A 22,036-nucleotide genomic window follows, 5' to 3' on the forward strand; every position below is an offset into this window, starting at 1 on the left:
CAAAAGTCCGTGCTCAACCCGCTAAAAAAGCTCCCTGAACCTGGCGGCTAAAAAATTATTTTTATTATTTTATTATAAACAAATCGTTTGTTCGTCGTTTATTCTTATTTGTTCGTCAAAAATTATTATTTGCTCGATTAATGTTTATTTTTAAAAAATTAATTAAATTTACTCTTATAAGTTGGCGCAACATATTCCAAATCTAATTTTTTTTTTTTAATCGATAGCTTTTTTTTTTTTATCATTTGTTCGATTAATTAAATTATTTGTTCGATTGTTTTTATCTTTTTATTTAATTTTTTTTAGAAATAATTCATAGATTTTTAATTATAAGCGCGCATGCGCCAATTAATTTTGTTACTCCACAGCGCTGCCACCGTTAAAACATAGATAGTAGGACGTACGAGGAGCTAGAGGAGCTTGACAAAAATATATGGAGGGTAGAGAAGATAGACGTAATAGCTCCTCTACCCTCCATACAAAAATAAAAAACAGTAAAGAATTCATAATAACAATAAATGATAACAATTATTATGGAAAACTTGTCAAAAAATAATCTTTCTTGGTTGTGATAATAATATCCAAAAAAGGATTGAAAAAAAACGTTAAGGATTAGATAACTGTCTTTAAAAGTGTGACAATCAGCGAGCTAAAACAACAATAGCCATTGCTGCTGCTCAAAGAGTTTGTGAAATAGTTGAAACAAAGATCACTAACATCATAGTATGTGGAATAATTTCAAGCTTAAGCTTGTTGTTTTTGTAATAAACGATAAGTTAACCATCGCAGTTTTTAAACTCCAAAATGTTCAAGAACTTTTCTTGAATAGATGTAAAAAAACGTGACAGAGCGAGGATGTCTGCTAAAAAATTGCTAAGACTTGATAAGGTACTTTTATTTTTATATTTATAATTATAATGCAGTAGTTGTACATCCATTTATTTATTCAAATAGGTATACAAATTATTGAAAAAACCAAGGCGTTGCAAAGAAAAGGAAAAATCGTCTAATGGAGTAACACTTAAAAAATTCGACCTCCCTGAACCTGGCGACTGAAAAATTGTTTTTATTATTTTTTTATGAACAAATCGTTTGTTCGTCATTTCTCTTATTTGTTCGCTAAAAATTATCATTTGTTCGACTATTGTTTATTTATAAAAAATTAAATAAATTTACCCTTATAAGTCGGCGCAACATAAGCTAAATCTAAGTTTTTTTTTTTTTTTTTCAATCGATAGCTTACAATCTCTATCGCATAGATTTCTTACATCTTGATAAAAAAAAGTTAATTTGGATAGATGGCACCATGTGTATCAAAACTTTAATTTCATTTTAAAATTTAAGGTTGTTTTTAATAAGCGACAATATAATCAGATATATTCAACTTATATTTATTATGAAGGAGTGTAATGTTGTGACAGCTTATAAGCATTAGGTGAGGTTATAAATTAAATTAAAATAAAGAAAATAATTTACTGTTTCCATAATTAATTTATTGTTGTGAATAATTAATAGTTGAGTATTTATTTGTCGATAAAGTATTTATTTAAATCAGTAACTTGATTTTCTAGGGCTTACGCAGCTAGAATTTCCGAATCCGTTTCATCTTGCTCCTGTAATATTCCGGATGAAGGGTTTTATGCTCGACCGTCGTCAGATCTGAGGAATCCACGCGGGTGGTTGGTTGACTTCATCAACAGGTACTCTATTATAGAGTACCTGTTGATGTAGATTAGACAATTAATTAATTATTTTTAAATCTTTTGTTATTAAAAAATATATTTTAAATTATAATATTTATTTATGCTTCACAGATTTGATAATCTTGGTGGGTTTGATATTTTATTATCGAGATTTGAAAGTGGAGTAAATCTCACAAAACCTGTAATATACGCGTTAATACGACCTTTTGGTCTCTATTAATGAACTACTGATTGTTCAATCCTATAGTTAAAAATCTAATGCCCATAACTGTAAGTTATTAATTTATTAAAATAATTTTATTAATGAGATCTGATTGCTGCATAAAGTTTAATAAAGAAAATTAATGTTCAATATTTTACTAATAAAATTATAAATTTTAATAAGCAATTAGATCTTAAATTTAAAAAATAGTTATTATTTACAAGTGGGGTCAATCCCATTTGGGGTCATAACTAGATGAAAAATAAACATATTTTAAGTTTTTTTTTATTCTGCTTGTTTTTATGGCGAATTTATGATAAAGAATGTCGTCAAAGGCAAAAATAAAGATTTCGATAGTTTTTTTTGCCTTTAAAAGTTGGAAAAAAATTCAGCTCTCTTGTTTTTGGATAAAATTTCTATTTTATCTTTTTTTGATATATATTTTTTTTAAAAAGTACATGAAAAAAGGAACATTTAGAAAAAAAAAAAAATGATGGATTTGACTAAAAAAAAAAATTAACATGGTCCAGCATGGGTTGACCAGACTTGTACATAATTACTTAAAAAATAAAGAGTAATTGATTAATAGTATGGACTTCTTTAAATTAAATTAGGATATAGTGTCGGCAATATCGGACGAATTAACGAACGAGAAGTTGGAAAATGAGGCGAAAAATGAATCAAAAAATGACGCTATTTTTGCCATAATAAAAGCCATTAAAAATTTTGTATCACTTATACCGCATCCAGAAGTTCTAAAAAATTTGTAAAAAATTATAAATTTTTTTTCTAATTTTAATAAAATTTAAAATATTGCAGGGAAATTGTTTCATAATATTTTTATTTTAAAACATATAATAATATTTAAAATAGTTCAATTAAAGTTTTAAAATGTATTTTAATCAAATTATATATTGAATTGCTTTCTTAAATGCTTCTGGTAAACAACCAAGAGACCATGGTGGTCGGGATGCCTCAGGTAGCTCACCTTCTCCGCCACTGACTACCAAGCTACCTGTTGTCGTCTCCAGCGTTAGGAAACAGCGTCCACCACATCCACTGTCTTTGTATGATTGTTTACAGGCATTTAGTCAAAGTGAAATGTTAGATGAACACAATCCATGGTTTTGTCCAAAGTGTGCTACTAAGGCATTGACCGTTCATCGCTATTCTAAGTACCTCATAGTTTATCTTAAAAGATTCGTATTTCATGAGTGCGTTAGCATGAAATTGGATGATAAAGTAACATTTCCTTTAGCCGGACTGAGTCTCGGCAAGCATATGTACGATCTGTATGCTTGCGTCTGTCATTACGGTGTTTCTGCTGGGCATTATACAGCATACGCGAAGAATGATCATACAGATGTGTGGTATCACTACAATGATGAAATGACGAGTAAATAGAAGCCACAGGAAGAAGATTTCAGTAATGCGTATATTTTATTCTACAGCCGACGAGAAACAGACTCAAATCCATGTAATTTATAAATGAATGTAAAAACTTAATGGCAACGAAGAGAAATTTTAAGTCAGAAATTTTTCGTATAAATTAATGTGTTTAATTGTGTAAAAATAATTAGGCGTTGGTTCAGGCTAAAATATTAGGATAATTTTTTCAATTATTATTATTTTTATTTTATTATTATTATATTTTTAAAGATATAAGCTTATCCTGATTGAAAAAATTGAAAAAAAATTAAAATACGAAATAAAAGAAAAAAATATTAAAATTTTTAATTAGTGTAATTTTTATTTGTTAAATAATTCGTAAGATTTTATTTTTTAATATAAGAAATTGAAAAAAAATTATTTAGTGAATACAAATTGTTTAAACCATTTTCCCTGCACGTTTTAATTCACACAAGTTCATGAAATAGGTGAATTGCGTGTAGTGGGCTGGCTTTTCTCTCACTGCCTGCTGATAGTGAAATAAATTAAAATAAACCTGCAAACAAAAAATTACATTTTATTGGTGTTGGGCCGCCCTGATTGAAAATACTAATTGAAAAGAATTGAGAAGCGGTCACTCCATGCAAATTATATATCTAAAGAAAATTGTATATTAAAATAATTGAAAAGAATTCACATTTTATATTTTTTAATTCTTTTCAATCAGTATTTTTAATCAGGGCGTGGTAAGTCAACTTTTTTAAATATTTTAATAGAACTTACCAAAGCCTCCTCAAGAAGGTGAAAAAAACGTGATTTAATTTGCTCTGAATTTTTTTGTCGTCTACAAAATATTTGTTCTTCGGCAAAGGCGCTTTAAAAAAAATGCCGTACATGAATAATTAGCATGGTTTATTAAGTTATTAATTATTATTATTTTATAGTAATTATTTAATAGTAATTACTAATTTACTATTAAGTAATTAAATAATTACTAATTAAATCAATAACTTAATAACTAAATAAAAGGTTTTCTAATTAATAGAAAATTATTTTAAATTAATCGAAAAACTTACTTCCAGATATCAGCATGGTCTTCGTATAAATCCGAAAATATAAATGTCGGCCCAAGTCCCTGCAAAAATAATAATTATAATTAATTAATAAATTGAATGCACATTTGAAAATTTATATAATAAAAACATTCAAGTGATGATCACTTAATTCCCCGGGAAAAAATGATCAGACCTGACCATGCCTGTTCATGTATGATCAGGCCTGAAATTAGACCTGATCATGCCTGTTCATGTATGACCAGGCCTGAAGTTATACATGATCATGCCTGATCAGTTCTGTTCATGCCTGCTCATATCTGGAGTACTAAATACGCTCAGGCCTGATCAGGCCTGTCCATGCCTGACCAGACCTATCCATGCCTGCTCATGTCTGTTCATGTCTAAAGTGTTAAATACGTTCAGGCCTGTCCATGCCTGATCAGACCTCTCCATGCCTGATCAGACCTGTCCATGCCTGTTCATGTCTGAAGTGTTAAATACGCTCAGGCCTGTTCATACCTGTTCATGTCTATTCATGTCTGACCATGCCTGTTTATGACTGTTCCTCTCTGACTATAGTCAGAGATATGATAAAAATTTTTTCTTTGACGAAAAAAATTTTTGGTCATCAAAAAAGTGCAAAATTATTTTTAACATTACGTTTATTTAAATAATTTTGAAATAAAAAAATTTATTACATTTTCTATGGGATGTTATGGTCTGCTCTGCTCCTGCCTAATATGAAAATCATTACTTATTATATTATTTAAATAAATGTGATATTATAATGAGATTCGGTTACATAAATAAATTAGGACTATCAAAATATATTATAAAACCAATTTTAACATTATATTTATCATAAACTTATTCGATACTCTATGTACTTCATAGAATTGTTACATCTAATATAGCAGCACAGCAGGCGGGAAATTCAAGGCAAACGGATAACACCAGAGTTAAACAGCATTGAGCATGGTTGGTAGTTGGATGGTTGACCGCTGGTGTTACATCCTTACAATAATATGTAATTATTTTTTTTTTTATTTTATTTTATTATAGAGAATTGCGTACGACTCTATCAAGTACTACAACCATAAAATTAAGCAAAATAATTAATTAAAAATAGTAATGGGTTTTCAGACCTGACCATGTCTGATCAGGCCTGATCAGGTCAATTCATGCCTGATCAGGCATGGTCATTTTTCATGTCTGATCAGGGCTGAAGACTCATGCCTGTTCATGTCTGATCAGGTCTGATCATTTTTTCCCGGGTCGACTTACATCGTTTTAAATCATGTGCCCAAGAAGCCTCAAATGGATAAAACATTATTATAATATGTATCCACGTCTAGAATGATAATAAGATTGATAATAAGACGCTGTAAAAGAAAAATTGAATGCTCAATAGAAAAAAAAAAGTTTAAACAAATGACAATTGAAATATATTGATGCGTGACGTTGCACGATCAGACATGCCCACAACCATACACAGACAATAATGGCGCGCGAAATTAAACTGCTATTATTTAATTAATACATATTTAAATTTATAATTTTATTATTTAATATATTTAAACATGCGAAACTATTAAATTTTACTTAAGTATACGTACATAATTAACTTGAAAGTTTAATTTGTATTTATTATTATTATTATGATTATTATGATTGAATTGAGATATAAATGTTAAACATCTCTTAATAAAAATACCTTCTATTGATTACTGGAACTAAATTTTCGTTATAAAAAGCTTCACAAGTAATTATATGTAATTATATATAAGTAATTATATAAATTACAAATTTCCCGTTGCCTTTGACCCTGAAACTCTTGCCCATGACCATCCCCTGGACCAGCAGCTGCTTGAACGGCTCCCTCATCGGCAGCAAGCCTTCTGAATGCAAAAAATGGTTGAGGAACTGAAGAGAGATAAAATTAATTTTTAATTATTTAATTAAAAAATTTTAGAAAAAAATAAATTATTTAAAATGAGTAATTAATAAAAAAATTGCACGGTAATTTTTTAATTATTGACATTTTTAAAAATATAAGCTCATTCCGATGTTATGCTCATCAAGAGCTTTCATTTGAGTACCCACATGCATTTTTGATATCTTTTTCATATATACATATAAATATATAAAATATATGAAAAATTGATGTGGGTACTAAAATTAAAGCTCTTGACAAATGTAACATCAGGATGAGCTTATATCTTTTATCTAAGTCACCGGTAATCTGACTCATCGGTCTGTAGGTAATGGACGTCTTCCCATTAATAACCATGCTTAATCTAATTAAATATATGGGTGATATAATATTAAATATACAACAGTAATATTTAAGTTGAGAACAATCAATTGTTATTTATTGATTGTTATAACTCGTTATAACTTTTTAAAAATAAAAAAAAATTTATTTCTTAAATAAACTTACTTAAATTGAAAAACTTCTTTCATTTTATACATTAAATTTAGCCGACGTTTTTGACTTTTTGATTATTTTTTTAATTTAACAAATAAGAACTAAAAAACATTTTTAAAAAACTTCACTTATAGTTTTTCAAGATTTTTACAAATGAAATTTTTTTTTATTGATTTGTAATAATTTTTTCAATTAAAAAAACATTATAAAAATTTTTAGATGTCGGCTAAATTAATTTTCATTTCTTTTTTAAACTAACTTTGGTCATTTATTTGAAAATGGAGTCCACAATATTTTAATATCCAAAAATTTCATTAAATAATTATGAAAATCAAAGTAACTGACATCTAAAAATTTTTAGAATTTTTTTTTTTCATTGAGAACTTTATTACAAAAAAAGAAAAAAAATATTCATTTCTAAAAACCTTTAAAAAGCTATAAGTAGAATTTTTTAAAGATATTTTTGAATTCTAATTAGTAAATAAAAAAAATTAAAAACATCGGCTAACTTTAGTATTGTAGAATAATTGTACATATTTTTTTTTATCAAAATATATCTAAATAAGTGACACTGAAATTGATAGATTTGTCGACATGAGAAACTTTTTTATAAATTTATATTATCAGAAAAGAAAATTTAATTAAAAAATTTCACCTGTGAAAATTCATAAACATTATAAATGAAAATTTTTAAAAGCATTTTTTTTATTGTAATTAATTTGTTAATAAAATTTTTTTAATTGACAGCTGACAGCTAACTTTAGGATCATTAAAATTAGAATTTGAAAAATTAAAACTGTCAATTTTTTATTTTTTATTTTTAATGACATAAAAATTTTCAAGAAAATTAATTTAGCATATATTTCATAATTTTTATAAATTTTTTAACAAATTATTTGTGGTTTTTTTAAAATAAAATATATTTTATTCTAATTTAAACTATAATTAATTTATTTTTAACAAACTTTTTAATACTTTTCTTCATTTAAATTTATCAAAATTTATTTTCTATTTGTTAGTTCGGTTTTTTAAAAAAATGTGTTTTTTATTTTTTTTAAACTATTCTTTATTTTGTACTTTTTTGTTTGATTGATTTATAAAAGTGTGCTATTTTAGTTTTTTTAAACTATTTATTTGTTTTGTTGAATTGAAAATTTTTTTTATTCCGCCATGAGGACAACTGCAATAATTGAATTTTTTTGAAATCTACTACAAATAATTTTATAGAATATATTTGTTGAATAAAATAAAAAAATTATCAAGTGCTAATTTTAATGTCATTCATTTTTTTAATGTTAAATAAAAGCTTCAAAATTATTTTATAAATTTATTTATTATTTTCTTAATAGTTACTACCAATGGTAATAATAAAAAAATAATTTTTTAAAAATTTCATTTATTTACTTTTTTATATTTTTTCATATTAATTTTTTTTGCTGTAATTTTTATGTTACAAAAATTTCAATCATGAAAATTAGGTAAGAATATATTTAATAATTTTAAAAATTTTATGACAAAGAAATTATTGCAAAAAAAATTTTTTATAAATTGACATGTAGTAATTTAAAAAAATAAAATATGTAATTTTTTAAACATAATTTTTTTAATAAATAAAATTAAAAAATTGTTAAGTAACTGCTAATTTTCATGTCATAAAAAATCTGATATATTAATTTTCATAGAGATAGAGCATTTTCGAATACAGCCTAAATACTTATCAACATAAATTGATTATTGGTGAGAATGATATGAAACCATGAAAGGCACAACTCCCAATAATTTTATTTCATATTAAGAAAAATAAAATAATAATAATAATAATAATTAATTATGATTATATTTATTGTAAAATAAATAAATATCGGTAATCACGATATTACCATGACAACGAGCGTCGTTTATTATTGTTTATAATTTTTTTATTTTAACACCGTATATTAATTACGTTATTCGTTATCTGATCGCAAGTCTTTGTACATGTTTTTTTATAATTTAAATAATGAAAATTGAAATAATGAAAGTTTTAGTTAAAGTAAAATAAAAATTTGTTTCAAATTAAATAAATTACGTGATTAATTTTAATTATTTTATTATAATTCATTGTGGTTTTTCATTAAATTTTTTTTAATTATGTTTATTATCCCGGGGAAAAGAAGAGGATCAAAGGTCCTCTTTTATAAAGGGTTTACCTACGCTCGTGATATACAGAGTACAAAAATATTTCGATGCTCCAAATTAAAATCTTCTTGTGATGCATACTTACACTTTAAAAAGGATATTGGTGACATTGAAGAGTGCGTGGATGAAAATCTGAAAGAAAATAAAGATTATGAAATAAAAAATCGTCATCTCCATTTGCCAGATCCATACAAAGCTCAATGGACAGTGCTTCTAAACACAATGAAAAAACGAGCGCGAGAAACAAACAATGGTTTAAAAGAAATTTTTGATGAGGTTTGTCGACCGTAAGTAAAAAATGTTTAGTGTTCTAAAAAATTTGTATTTTTATTTTTTTTCGTTAAATACTTTAGTCGCTGCTTGTTTACTTTTATCACTTTCTATCATCTTAATCTAGTTTAACTTACTTGTCCTCAATAATAATAATTTAAATTGTCAATTTTAATTTCAATTATCTTTTTTAGTTTTCCAGAAGTAAGTGCCAACTACAACTTCAGCTCGTGCGCCAGTATTTTGTCGCGGGAACGACAAAATATGTTGAAAACATCCCGAAGACAGTATCGAAGTTGGGTGAAATTTTATTAGAAAAAAATATAGCGCAAGGCCATGAAACGAGTAATGGAGTATCAGCGATTATTTTTACCAGCGATGACTTGTTACAATTGTTGAACAGCAGTAACGATTTATTCATGGATGGGATTTTTGAGGTATTTTTGTTTCAACAATATTGACATTTGTTTGTAATTTGTACTTAAGGTAAAAGCCCCAGTAGATGATCAAATACCAGTACATGATCATCTATTAAGGCTTTTACCTTGTAAGGAAATTAATTAATATTATTATAATTCCAGAATTCATAAAAGAAACCGAAAATTCACCAAATTTACACGATCCATGTGAAATTAGCAAGCACGGTATTTTTTAAATAATTTATTAAAAAATAAAATTTTAATAAATTTTATTTTTTTCTAGTACATCGCTGTTGCAGTTATTTTAATGGAAAAACGAACATCAGATTTATACGATACTGTCTTCGAATGAATAAACAAACAAGCTGAAAATTTAAGTACTAATAAAAACTTAATAATCCTTACAGATTACGAAAAAGCGACAATTAAGTCGCTAAGGAAAAATTTCCCCTTGGCAAAATTACACGGATGTTATTTTCATTACGTACATGTAAGTTTATTCAATATTTCAACTTCTTCATTAATTAGAGTTCAATCTAACTAATATCATCATTTAATAAAGCAAAATTTTATTCCTTCACAGTTGAAAAATCACGGCAGTCACATAGTCACTGCAAGGTTGCTAGTTTCTACTATCAATTTATGTTTTTATTTATATTTTAGGCAGTAATTAAGAAATGGGTCAGTCTTCACGTTAAAACAGAGGAAAGTTTTTTATCAAAAGTGCTGGCAATTCCTCTGTTACCAGCTGATAAATTTGAGGAAGCGGAAAAAATTCTCTACGACGAGATTTACGAGAAAAAATTAAATGAAAATGATAAATCTATCCAGGAATTCATGAGCTATCTGCGCAGTGAATGGTTAAATAAAAAAGATCACGTTAACGTCTACGAATGCCCTACGCTGACAACTGATGGTTGCGAAAGTTTTCACAGGCATAATAAGAAAAAATTGGGAGGAAAAAACCCAAAAATTTGGGCTCTTGTAGGTAAGACAATTTACAACCTTTTTAATCATAATAATTATCTAATAATTTCTAACGTAAAAATAAGTGGCTTAAAAACTATAATTTTTTTTTTTATTTAAATAAAATTTAATTAGCAACCTTGAAGTCACTAATTGACTGCCGTGACTTGCTAACTATAAATGAATAAAATTTTACTTTATTAAATAATGACATTTTTCAAGATATAAGCTCATCGTGATTTTACAATCATGAAGAGTTTTCATTTGAGTACCCAGATGGATTTTGATATATTTTATATATATATATATATATATGAAAAATTGATGTGGGTACTCTAATGAAAGGTCTCGATGAGTATAATGTCGTGGTGAACTTATACCTTTATAAATGTCAATAGTTCTCAAGATACAATGTAATTTCTTACTTGTGTATTTAGAGATAGAGCATTTTCGAATGAAGTCGAAATACTTATCATAATAAATTGACTATCGGTGAATATGATGTGAAATCTTGAAAAGGCATAAATTCAAGTTAAGATCTTTGCAATGACACTCAATGTTATGAAAAAAAAATTATTTTATCATATGACTATCTTCGAAAAAAAATTTTTCTTATCCTCTTAATAATATTTATAATAAAATAAATAATAATTACCTTAGTATTATTAGAGTCAGTTAAAAATATAATCAGTCGATCAATAACCATGCCCCATCCTCCAGTAGGAGGTAGCCCATACTCCAGAGCAGTGTAGAAATTTTCATCAATCATCTAAGATTCATTATCTTCAGTATCCTTATCCTTGGCTTGCTGCTCGAACCGTTCTCTCTGGAAAAAAAGATCGTTAAACTCGGTATAAGCATTGCAGAGTGTTTTTTTCATGACGAAGAGCTCAAACCTCTTAGTGTGACCCTTGGCAGACCTGCGCCACTTGGCGAGTGGCGACATGATCTAAGGGTGGTCAGTGATAAACGTTGGGTGAATGCAAGTCTCCTTAATTAAATCTCCCACCAGTTTGTCCAACAAACGTGCGGTGGATCTTGGTGGAGGATACTCGACGTAATGCTTGATGCATAAATCACTCAGGAATTTGTTGGATTCCTCAGGTTTAATTCCTTCGGATCCGGAAACTTGACGACCAGCTTTCTCTTTCAGGGTTATCACTGGCAGTCGTCTCGAGGGAGTGAAATCTATCTCTATGCCTTCGCCTTCAGGACCGTCTGGGTGGTAGACTGGCTTGTGGGTTCCGTGGATACTTTTTACCATACCTGAGACCAGTGTATTGGTTATTGTCATTAGATCGTGGTAGTCGACGTAGGCCATGTAGAACTCACAGAAAGTGAATTCAGGGTTGTGAGTCATGTCTATTCCTTCGTTTCAGAATAAGCGACTGATTTCGTAGACTCGATCGAGTTCTCCGATTATTAACATCTGAAAAATTAATATTTCTTTTTAATTATAAAATTTGGATTTCATTTTTAATAAATTAATAAAAAATTTATAATTAAAAAAATATATTTGTCTTCGATGATAGAGATTTTTTTTTTAATGTAAATTCAGGTCATAGATTAGTTTTTAATTAAAAAAATTAAAATTTTATTGATGGACAATTATTTTTAATTATACATTTTTGTATAAAATTTTTTTGCTTTATTTAAAAATTTATATTTTATAGATTTGTCGAGTAATTTTTTTTTTGATAAAAAAAAATTTTTTTTTTAATTCTAAAAAAAATTTACAACAGAGCAATTTTATTACTGAGAGAAAGGAAAATTATTTAAATAATACTTTTCAAAAATAAATTATGAAAAAGATATATTGCCTCATATAAAAACACAACTAAAAAATTTTAATTAAAAAAAAAATTATAATTTTTAAAAATATGTAAAACTGAAAACATATGAATTTTTCTTTTAATTTTAATAATTTATATTAATAATATAAGTTTTTATTGATTTTTACAATAACTAATAATATTATTGATTAAACTCTTAATAATATAGATTAAAAATATTTTTATATATTTTTTTTTGTTTGATTTACAGACGGAATTAATAAAGTAATTTTAAACAAAGAAATTAATTACAATCGAATTTTGACAACGGGAAAAAAGTCGAAAAGAAGAACACCTCAATTCGTTATAGAAAGACAAAATCATATAAACGCATTAAGACAAGAAATTAGTAATGAAAACATTAGATTTAATATCAAGCAATACTTGAGTATGATTCCAAGATCTCTACAAGAGCTCCAATTGTTATTAAAATCTATTATTGACGATGACGGAGATGAACTAGAAATTTTTTATGTGGCTCCAGAGGAATTAGACATTCCCGAAAAAAAAGAAGCTACAGATAACTATAATGATATATTGTGTGATATTGAAAATATAATACCTCCACAATCTAGTAATCCTTTTTTGGCAAAAAGACAACCCGTAAAACAAGTGGTAAACAAAAATTTTATGTCAATGAAGTCGACAATCCAACCGTTCCAATCATTGAAATCAAAAACCACAATACCATGTACGGTTACTTCGGAAACCGCAACAGAAAATTTAAAAATAATTCTCCGATTCGAATTTCAAAATATTTTCAACAAGTGCCATTAAAAACTTACTATCCTGCGCCCAAATCACCTAATGATTTATCAGCTAATGGTGTTTCAAAGGCCATTGAAATCACTGTGGACGTACACCAACCTCCATCATCCTCTGCTACCAACAAAAAACTAGCTGAGAAGAAAGATGTCATTAGTAATGGAGGATTAAAAATTTTAACTGCCTTAGCTCTGAGTTCAAAAGCCGCATCACAAACCGTTAAATTACAGTTGCCCCGAAGTTATTGAGAAAATGAAGAAATTTTTATTAATGGAAAAAAATCTAAAATTATTGCAATTAGAAAAGTGAATGATATAAACTTTTCGGAAATTCTATTGAAGCAAAAAATAGATAAATTTTATCCTGAATTCGCCACAAAATCAGTAAAATTCCCAAAATTGGAAGATCCTGAAAAAACAAAAATGATCATGATCAACATCATGTATCATTTTTCAGGAATAATTTGCCATCATTCAAAAGAAAATTTAATTTCTTCGGACGAGCTGACAAGTGGTTACCTGAGCAAAAAAAAATGTTAAAAACCTTCGTCAACACGAAATAATGTTCATTGATTATAAATTATTAATTGCTAGATCAGCTTTTTCAATAATTTGTAAGATTATCTTGTAACAAATTCAGTGATAAATCTTGCAATAGTTATATTTAATAAAAATAATAAATGTTTTTTTTTTGACATATTATTTAAGTAAAAAGATTTTTTAATAATAAAAATTAAATTATCCATGAACTAAACATTTTTATAATTTATTGTATTGATAAATTATTAGAAAGAAATTAAACTAAAAAATGTTACATGTTAAAAATTTGAGTAATTATACGTGCAATTTTTTCAAAAAAATTTTTTTAGTTTTAATTGAATTAATTTAAAAATTTACAAATGATTAAACGTCGGCTAATTTTAGTATGATTTTATAATTTCTCTAATATAAATTAATATTTCAAAAATTTACCTAGAAATAATTATTCCATAACAATGAGTTAAGTATTCTGATCACATTAATGGCTGTCCATCTTTTTTGTCAAGAAGTTACTTGTGGTAATTGTTGTTGTACTACTTAAATAAGTTTTCATACAATCATGTTTAATTATTTTTATAAATTTTTTAACACATGGAATTTTCATCAGGTCTTCATGTTTTCAATTTCGAAAACTCTACATTTATAATTTTTTATTTAACTCTATCTATTAATTTTTTGCCGTGACAGAGATAATATCTCTACCCTCCATACTATTAATAACACTCGTTTACAAAAAAATGGACGAGACTACCTTGCACCTATTATTATTATTATAACTATTCTTATTATTATTATTATTATTATTATTGTTATTTATATTATATATATATATATATATATATATATATATATATATATATATATATATATATATATATATATATATATATATATATATATATATATATATATATATATATATATATATATATATATATATATATATATATATATATATATATATATATATATATATATATATATATATATATATATATATATATATATATATATATATATATATATATATATATATATATATATATATATATATATATATATATATATATATATATATATATATATATATATATATATATATATATATATATATATATATATATATATATATATATATATATATATATATATATATATATATATATATATATATATATATATATATATATATATATATATATATATATATATATATATATATATATATATATATATATATATATATATATATATATATATATATATATATATATATATATATATATATATATATATATATATATATATATATATATATATATATATATATATATATATATATATATATATATATATATATATATATATATATATATATATATATATATATATATATATTATAATAACCATATTATTATTATTATTATTATTATTATTATAATTGCTATTGGCTCTGGGAGGTTTCCTATTCGGCCTCGGCCGTTGCACTGGATGGTGGAGTAGTTGTCGTTGTGTGGTGTTGTTGCTGTTTTCAGGCCGTTTATAGTTTATAGGTGTCTCTATGTGCTTGTTTTTAAATTGTAAATGTCGAGATTACATTTGCTCAGATAGTTGGTGAGAATGCGATAGAGATTGTAAGTTATCAGAATTATTTTACTTACTACAATGTCATAATAACAATAACACTAATAATAAAAATTATGAGACTGAAATTAATTATATCGGTAATACCAAATTGAGGTTAAAAATATTATTATCATTATTATTACTGAATGAATTATTGTTATTATTAAATTAATGTGTATTAGAGTATTAAATCCAAATCAACAACTTTTTTAATTCAAAAAAATGTTAAAATTTTTACTGTATATAAATAAAAATGTAAAATCCCTATTAATAAGATAGTTAATCGCTTTTAACCGCGGAGTTTACGCGGATCAGTCACGTTAAGTTTTTTAATGCTACTAGCTACTATGAGAGAAACAGAATTTCAATTTTTTATTAGGATTTGATTATCAAAATTAACGAATAAACAACCTATCATATCAGAATAGCTTTGCCTGCATTAATTTATTCATTTATGAATTTTCAATTTTGCGCGGGAAAAATTTAATTTTGAAATTAAGAATGTTAAAATACTTTATAAATACAAAATTTCTAGAACAAACTATCAAACAACTTCATATGTGGATGGTTTTCAAACTTATTCTTTCTATTGAATTTCATTTATTAACTAGACTAAATATACAACAGACTAAAGATTGTTTGAGTTTTACTTTCTTCCTTCAGGCCAGCAGTTCAAGATTTAGGCAATTCTCATTGGATAGTGTACACATTCTACGACTTTGTAGTCGTTGCCTGTAGGTGGCATTGTTATTCAATCGAGCGGATTTCAAATAATTGTAATTTTTAGGCCATAGGTATTACAATTATGCGTATGATGCATTCTCCCCTTTATTAACAATAATGTCATTGTAACAATAACAATGATAATCATTATAAAAATGAAATTTATTATATCGGTAATGATAAATTGATGTTAAAAGTATCATTATCATTGTTTATCATTACCAAAATAATTATTGTTATTGTTAAATTAATGTGTAGTAGAGCATTAAATCTAGATTAACAACTTTTTTAATTCAAAAAATGTTAAACTTTAACTATATATACATAAAAAATTTAAAATCCCCATTGATAAGCTAGTTAATTGATTGAAACCGAAGAGTTTACACGGGTCAGTCACGTTAAGTTTTTTAATGCTACTAGCTACTATGAGAGAAACAGAATTTTAATTTTTTTGTTAGGATTTGATTTTCAAAATTAACGAAGAAATAACCTTTTATATGATAATAGCTTTACCTGCATTAATTAATTTATTTACATATTTCTAATTTTGCGCGGGAAAAGTTCAATTTTAAAATTAAGAATGTATTAAGAGGCGAGCAAAAATTACACTTAACAAAAAGATATGAAATCGAACAAAAACAGTTTCACTGTTAAAAATTGCGCCAAGTCCACGTTCATAAAACTCATCTCAATAACATCTGCACTTTGCAAAAAAATAAGTCTCGTTACAATAATTTTCATTCTATACAAAAAAGTTAAATACAAAAAAATACCAAGAAACCGTCATAATGTTGAAAAAATTGAAAAAATTTGTTGAAAATTTAAAAATTAAGAAAAATTTTTTATCGTACTTGGCGCGCGTCATTGAGTACCCCAAATTTTTTCGGACGAATTTCAACCCGAGAAAAACGATTTCGCTTGAATTTATGTAATGTAAATATGTATAATTATATATATATATATATATATATATATATATATATATATCTTATCAGCTCTAATTATATAATATATGATTTCATACATTGTTATGTTTATAGATTCACATCACTGAAATATACTCAACGAATTAAAAACACTGCTTACTGGATTAATATCAGTTTCAGTGAAAAAATCCGTTTCGAAAATTTTTTTCAGATTTTTAGTGAAAATAACTGTCAATATGGTAGTCTGGTGAAGATATCTGAAATAACACAAAATTTTTTAATTCAATTTTTTTCAGTTCCGTCATTAAGCTTTCATGAAGAAACTTGATCATGCTTCGTTTAATTGTAATTAACACATTTTGATTGGCAATCACACCGCATTTTCTCAATTTAGTCGGCCATACGTTTTATTTTTTAGTCAACTCAATTTTCGCAGTGATTCCACTACAGAGTCAACGTATGCAGGCGTATTCACTTGTAAGAAAATTGCATAACCGAACAGGAGAGGGCGTTTTATTGAAATCATAAACGATGTGCGGAGAATTTAAAAATTTCAAATACGTATGCCATGTTGATTTTACCTAACTTTTGTTAAACGTATCATAAAATAATATTTCATTAATTACATTTATGCATTTTATAGGTTGACTTACTTATAAATGTTGAAACATTAAAAGGATGTTCATGTATCCTGAAAAAATTTGGGGTACTCAATGACACGCGCCAAGTACGATAAAAAAAATTTTTCTTAATTTTTAAATTTTCAACAAATTTTTTTCAATTTTTTCAACATTATGACGGTTTCTTGGTATTTTTTTGTATTTAACTTTTTTTTGTATAGAATGAAAATTATTGTAACGAGTCTTATTTTTTTGCAAAGTGCAGATGTGATTGAGATGAGTTTTATGAACGTGGACTTGGCGCAATTTTTAACAGTGAAACTGTTTTTGTTCGGATTCTAGGTAATCAGTAATTTACCCCATAGGAATCCTACATCATCGACAATTTAGGTAATCGGATTCAGGGTTATAGAAATCTAGGTAATCGGAATCTAAGTTACCGGTAATCTGACTCATCGGTCTGTAGGTAATCGACGTCTTCCCGTTTTATTGCTCTTTAATTCTTCAAGGAGAATTGAAAATAATAAAAAGCTTATAATGCTGAATTCTTTTTAATTCTATTCAATTCTCTGCGGAGAATTAAAAAGGATACAATTACTTTTGCGTACTGGAATTTTCTGAATGGGATTTCTTTTTAATACTATTTGATTCTCTGCGGAGAATTGGAAAGTTTTGAATGTCTCTTACTTGAAATGCTATTTAATCCTACTTAATTTTAGATCGAATCAAAAGCTCGTAATGATGAATTCTTTTTAATTCTCTGCGGAGAGTTAAAAAGTATTAAAAGTTTCCAAATACGAATTATTTATAATTCTATTTAATTCTTGGTGAAGAATTCGAAAGTACAGAAAATTTCGGAATGTGAATTCTTTCTAATACTATTTAATTTCTTGCGGAGAATTCAAAAGTATTGAATGTCTCGTATATGTTACGTCCCCACCTGCATTCGCAGATGTCTCTGATAGCGAATAAGCGCGCTAATTTAAACTCTAACAATTGTACAATAATTTCATAAACATTCATTTTTTTATAAATATAATGTTAAATGATAAGTAAAGAATTCCAAATGTTAAACATTAAATACTAAATATAGAAATAGAAAATGATAAGAAAAGTGAAACTCAGCCAACACCTTAGTAAACAAAATATTTTTAAGTTTACATTAACATTTTCTCACGAAGAATGTTAATGGAAAATGATTCATTTTGTAAGACAACTAGCGTGGAGTACATAAGTATATTCGAGAACGTTCGTGGAATGTTCTAAATAAATAATGATAATGAACGCCTGTGTGTCCCGGACTTCGGAGTTGAGTCAGCGCGGATCATCCGAGTCGGACTCGGAGATGCCACGCATATCAACTCGAGAGAATAGGACATTCGGGGCCTGATACGCAGCCCTACTCCCCTCAGGGCGCGGCCCTTCAACGGGGATATAAGCAGGGTGCACGGGTAGTTCGAGGCTTGTCTTTTGGCTACGGCTTCTTAATCTTAACATCTTGCACTTAAGGCTCTTCATAATTTTATACTTGTCGTGAGACTATTAATTACGGTTACGAAACACTATTACGTACTTCACGGCAGATGTCGAATCATATTCATTAAAAGTGTATTTTAAATACATGTAGTTAAATGCATCCATTTATTAATTAAATTCACCGAAGTTAGTTATTTCGGAGTTAGTTCGAGAACCTCTACTTACGACTCTGGAGGTCGTATCATCTTTATCTCCAGCTCTAGTTGTTCTACTGGTCATACCCAAACCCAAGGGGTAACCGGGACGTAACATATATTTGAAATGCTATTCAATCCTATTTAATTCTCCACGGATGATTAAATAGGATAAAAAACTTATAATCCCGAAGTCTTTTTTATCCTATTTAATTCTCCAAGGAGAATTTAAAAGGATGCATTCAATTTTTAATTCCTTTTAATTCTTTTTTTTAACCAGGGATCTACAAAGTCACCCTAATTCGCGCTGTTGAACGCGTTTTCAATGTTTAGTGTGAGGATAAGACACACCTTGCGGGCTTTGAGGCTAACAGACCATGCTTCTCTCACTGTCTCTTTGACTTTCTGGATCGCGCCGACTGTCGATCGTCCTTTCCGGAAGCCATGTTGGTTTGTGGCAAAACCTCCAGCACGGTCGTTGTCGTGCAGGGTGTTACAGGACTACCTTTGCCTTTTTCTAACAGAACCAATTTCTGCCGCTTCCAGGCTGTTGAAAACATGCCGGTTTCTAGACATGCGTTGTATGCGTTCAGGAGTATCCCTGATAAAACGAAATGATTTGAAATGATTCAAAATGATTAATTTTTTAATCATTTTTAATCGTACCAAATCATTTAAATCATACCTGATATTTCACAGTTAAACATTATGAATCATTTTAAATACAAATCCATTGACAGGATAAAAAATGATTTGGTATGATTAAAAATTTTTAATAATATTAAATCATTTCTAATCATAAAATACTCTGTGAATTTCTGTCCCCTGGTATGATTAAAAATGATTCAAGTATGATTCAAAATTTTTAATCTTAACAAATCATTTCTAATCATAAAATACTCTGTGAATTTCTATCCCTTGGTATGATTAAAAATGATTCAAGTATGATTTGAAAGTTTTAACCATAACAAATTATTTCTTATCATAAAATACTCTGTGAATTCCTGTCCCCTGGTATGATTAATAATACACCGGCACACAAAAAAATAAAAGTTGTCTGTGCATTGGACGCGACACATATATTCTCATGTATTTTGACCAGCTCAATCCGAATCCGAGGTCCGTTTGACCCGTATACCTTAAAATTTTCGAGAAAACCTTAAAAAACCGTGAAAAATGACTTAAATTCGGGGTTTTAGTAGTATAAAAAATTTTTTTGATCCAAATAAAGCCTGATGAAACAGAATGATTTGATATGATTAAAAATGATTAAAAAATAAATCATTTACAATCATTTTATATAATCTAAATCATTTTCTAAATTTCACCAATAATCATCATTATAATCATTCTTAATAATAGAATAAGAGCATGATATAAAATGATTAAAAATGATTAGAGATTTTTAATCTTTATAAATCATTTCAAATCATCAAAAAATACTCAAATTTTTGTCGCAAGTTATGATTAAAATTGATTCGGTTAGTATTAAAACTTTTTAATCATTTCAAATTCTTCTTAATTGTTAAATTATGTTAGAATTTTTTTACTCGTTATTATTGAAAATGATTTCATTAGTATTAAAAACTTTTAATCATTTCAAATCGTTTTTAATCGTCAAATAACGTTCGAATTTTCGTTATTTATTATGATTTGAAAGGATTCTGTTGTTATTAATAATTTGAAATCATGATAAATCATTATTAACCATAAAATATTTTCTGAATTTGTGAGACCACTTATGATTGAAAATAATTCGGTTAGTATTAAAACTTTTTAATCGTTTTAAATTATTTTTAATTGTTAAATACTGTTAGAATTTTTTTAATCGTTATTATTGAAAATTTCATTATTCGTATTAAGAATTTCGATGGTAAATTGTTTGTATTGCAGAAATTCCGATTAAATTAAATAAATTGATAAAATCATCCATGGTCAATATTAAAATTATTTTAACTGCTTTAGAATTGTGTACAATACTATGAAAATTTATTTATTTTTATTTGAAATCTTAGGAAATTACTTTCCTCGGCTAGAAATATATCTGAGTGAAGACTGAATTTAAAATATTTCGACATGTAATCGTTGTTCATAATCTACATAGAATTTTCTTCACTGTTAATTTTACTCTAAACAGAATTAATGGCCGAAAAATTATTATTTTTCTATTCCTGCCTTGTATTTTTACAATGTATCTTTGCCTTCAAGGTTTATCAGTCATTGAAAAAAAAATTTCGCTCACGCAAGTAAAAAAATTATATATATTTCTGTAATAATCACGAAAAAATTTTTACTGATTATAAAAAAATGGAAAACGGTCGACCCTAGAGGCCATCCCTGCAACTGCAACTTTTCGTTCATCCATATATATATATATATATATATATATATATATATATATATATATATATATATATATATATATATATATATATATATATATATATTATTACGTTTTTTAGCTGTTCAAACTCAAAAATCCGACAGCCCACGGAAAAAAATGATATGTTAAAATTACAGTAATATAGCTGCAAAATTTACATTATTAATAAAATGTTAATTTTACAAGAAAAAACTCTAAAATTTTTAAAAATAAAAGTGTAAAAATTACAAAAATTCGATTTATAACTTTAACAAGAATAAGCTGTCAAATTTACTAAATAAGTAGATTAAAATAATACTAGTTACTTACTTAATATCCACAAAATAATAAATGTTATTCTTA

General features: G+C 26.5%; 1 protein-coding gene and 1 long non-coding RNA gene across 14 annotated transcripts; one reads left to right on the plus strand and one right to left on the minus strand.

Moving 5' to 3' along the window:
- Positions 1-394: 394 nt before the first annotated feature.
- LOC141535149 (uncharacterized) lies at positions 395-2,729 on the plus strand. Its single transcript, XR_012480558.1, has 5 exons — positions 395-888; positions 955-1,435; positions 1,572-1,679; positions 1,815-1,973; positions 2,520-2,729. It is a non-coding gene; the product is annotated as an uncharacterized LOC141535149 (long non-coding RNA).
- Positions 2,730-3,514: 785 nt separating this feature from the next.
- LOC141535147 (lysine--tRNA ligase-like) lies at positions 3,515-17,454 on the minus strand. 13 transcript variants are annotated; one of them, XM_074254975.1, is made up of 11 exons: positions 15,154-15,172; positions 14,179-14,504; positions 13,228-13,725; positions 11,507-12,039; positions 11,266-11,436; positions 9,041-9,087; positions 6,064-6,244; positions 5,634-5,731; positions 4,371-4,429; positions 4,078-4,168; positions 3,515-3,850 (listed from the first exon to the last, which is right to left on the minus strand). In XM_074254975.1, the coding sequence occupies exons 5-7, from the start codon at positions 11,377-11,379 to the stop codon at positions 6,106-6,108; spliced, it is 300 nt and encodes a 99-aa protein (XP_074111076.1). In that variant the 5' UTR covers positions 11,380-11,436; positions 11,507-12,039; positions 13,228-13,725; positions 14,179-14,504; positions 15,154-15,172; the 3' UTR covers positions 3,515-3,850; positions 4,078-4,168; positions 4,371-4,429; positions 5,634-5,731; positions 6,064-6,105. The 13 variants fall into 13 exon arrangements, with proteins under 13 accessions (XP_074111076.1, XP_074111074.1, XP_074111073.1 ...); XM_074254973.1 differs by having other exon boundaries at positions 5,634-5,700; positions 6,064-6,247; XM_074254972.1 differs by having other exon boundaries at positions 6,064-6,247; positions 15,154-15,171.
- Positions 17,455-22,036: the final 4,582 nt, after the last annotated feature.

Source organism: Cotesia typhae, unplaced genomic scaffold (assembly GCF_013202065.1).
Source record: "Cotesia typhae breed Kobodo isofemale line unplaced genomic scaffold, CoteBio_Ctyphae scaffold_13, whole genome shotgun sequence".
NCBI lineage: Eukaryota > Metazoa > Arthropoda > Insecta > Hymenoptera > Braconidae > Cotesia > Cotesia typhae.

Bases quoted from the DNA above. Each gene is read 5' to 3' on its own strand.
- LOC141535147 (XM_074254966.1), bottom strand. From the start codon at position 11,970: ATGACTCACAACCCTGAATTCACTTTCTGTGAGTTCTACATGGCCTAC.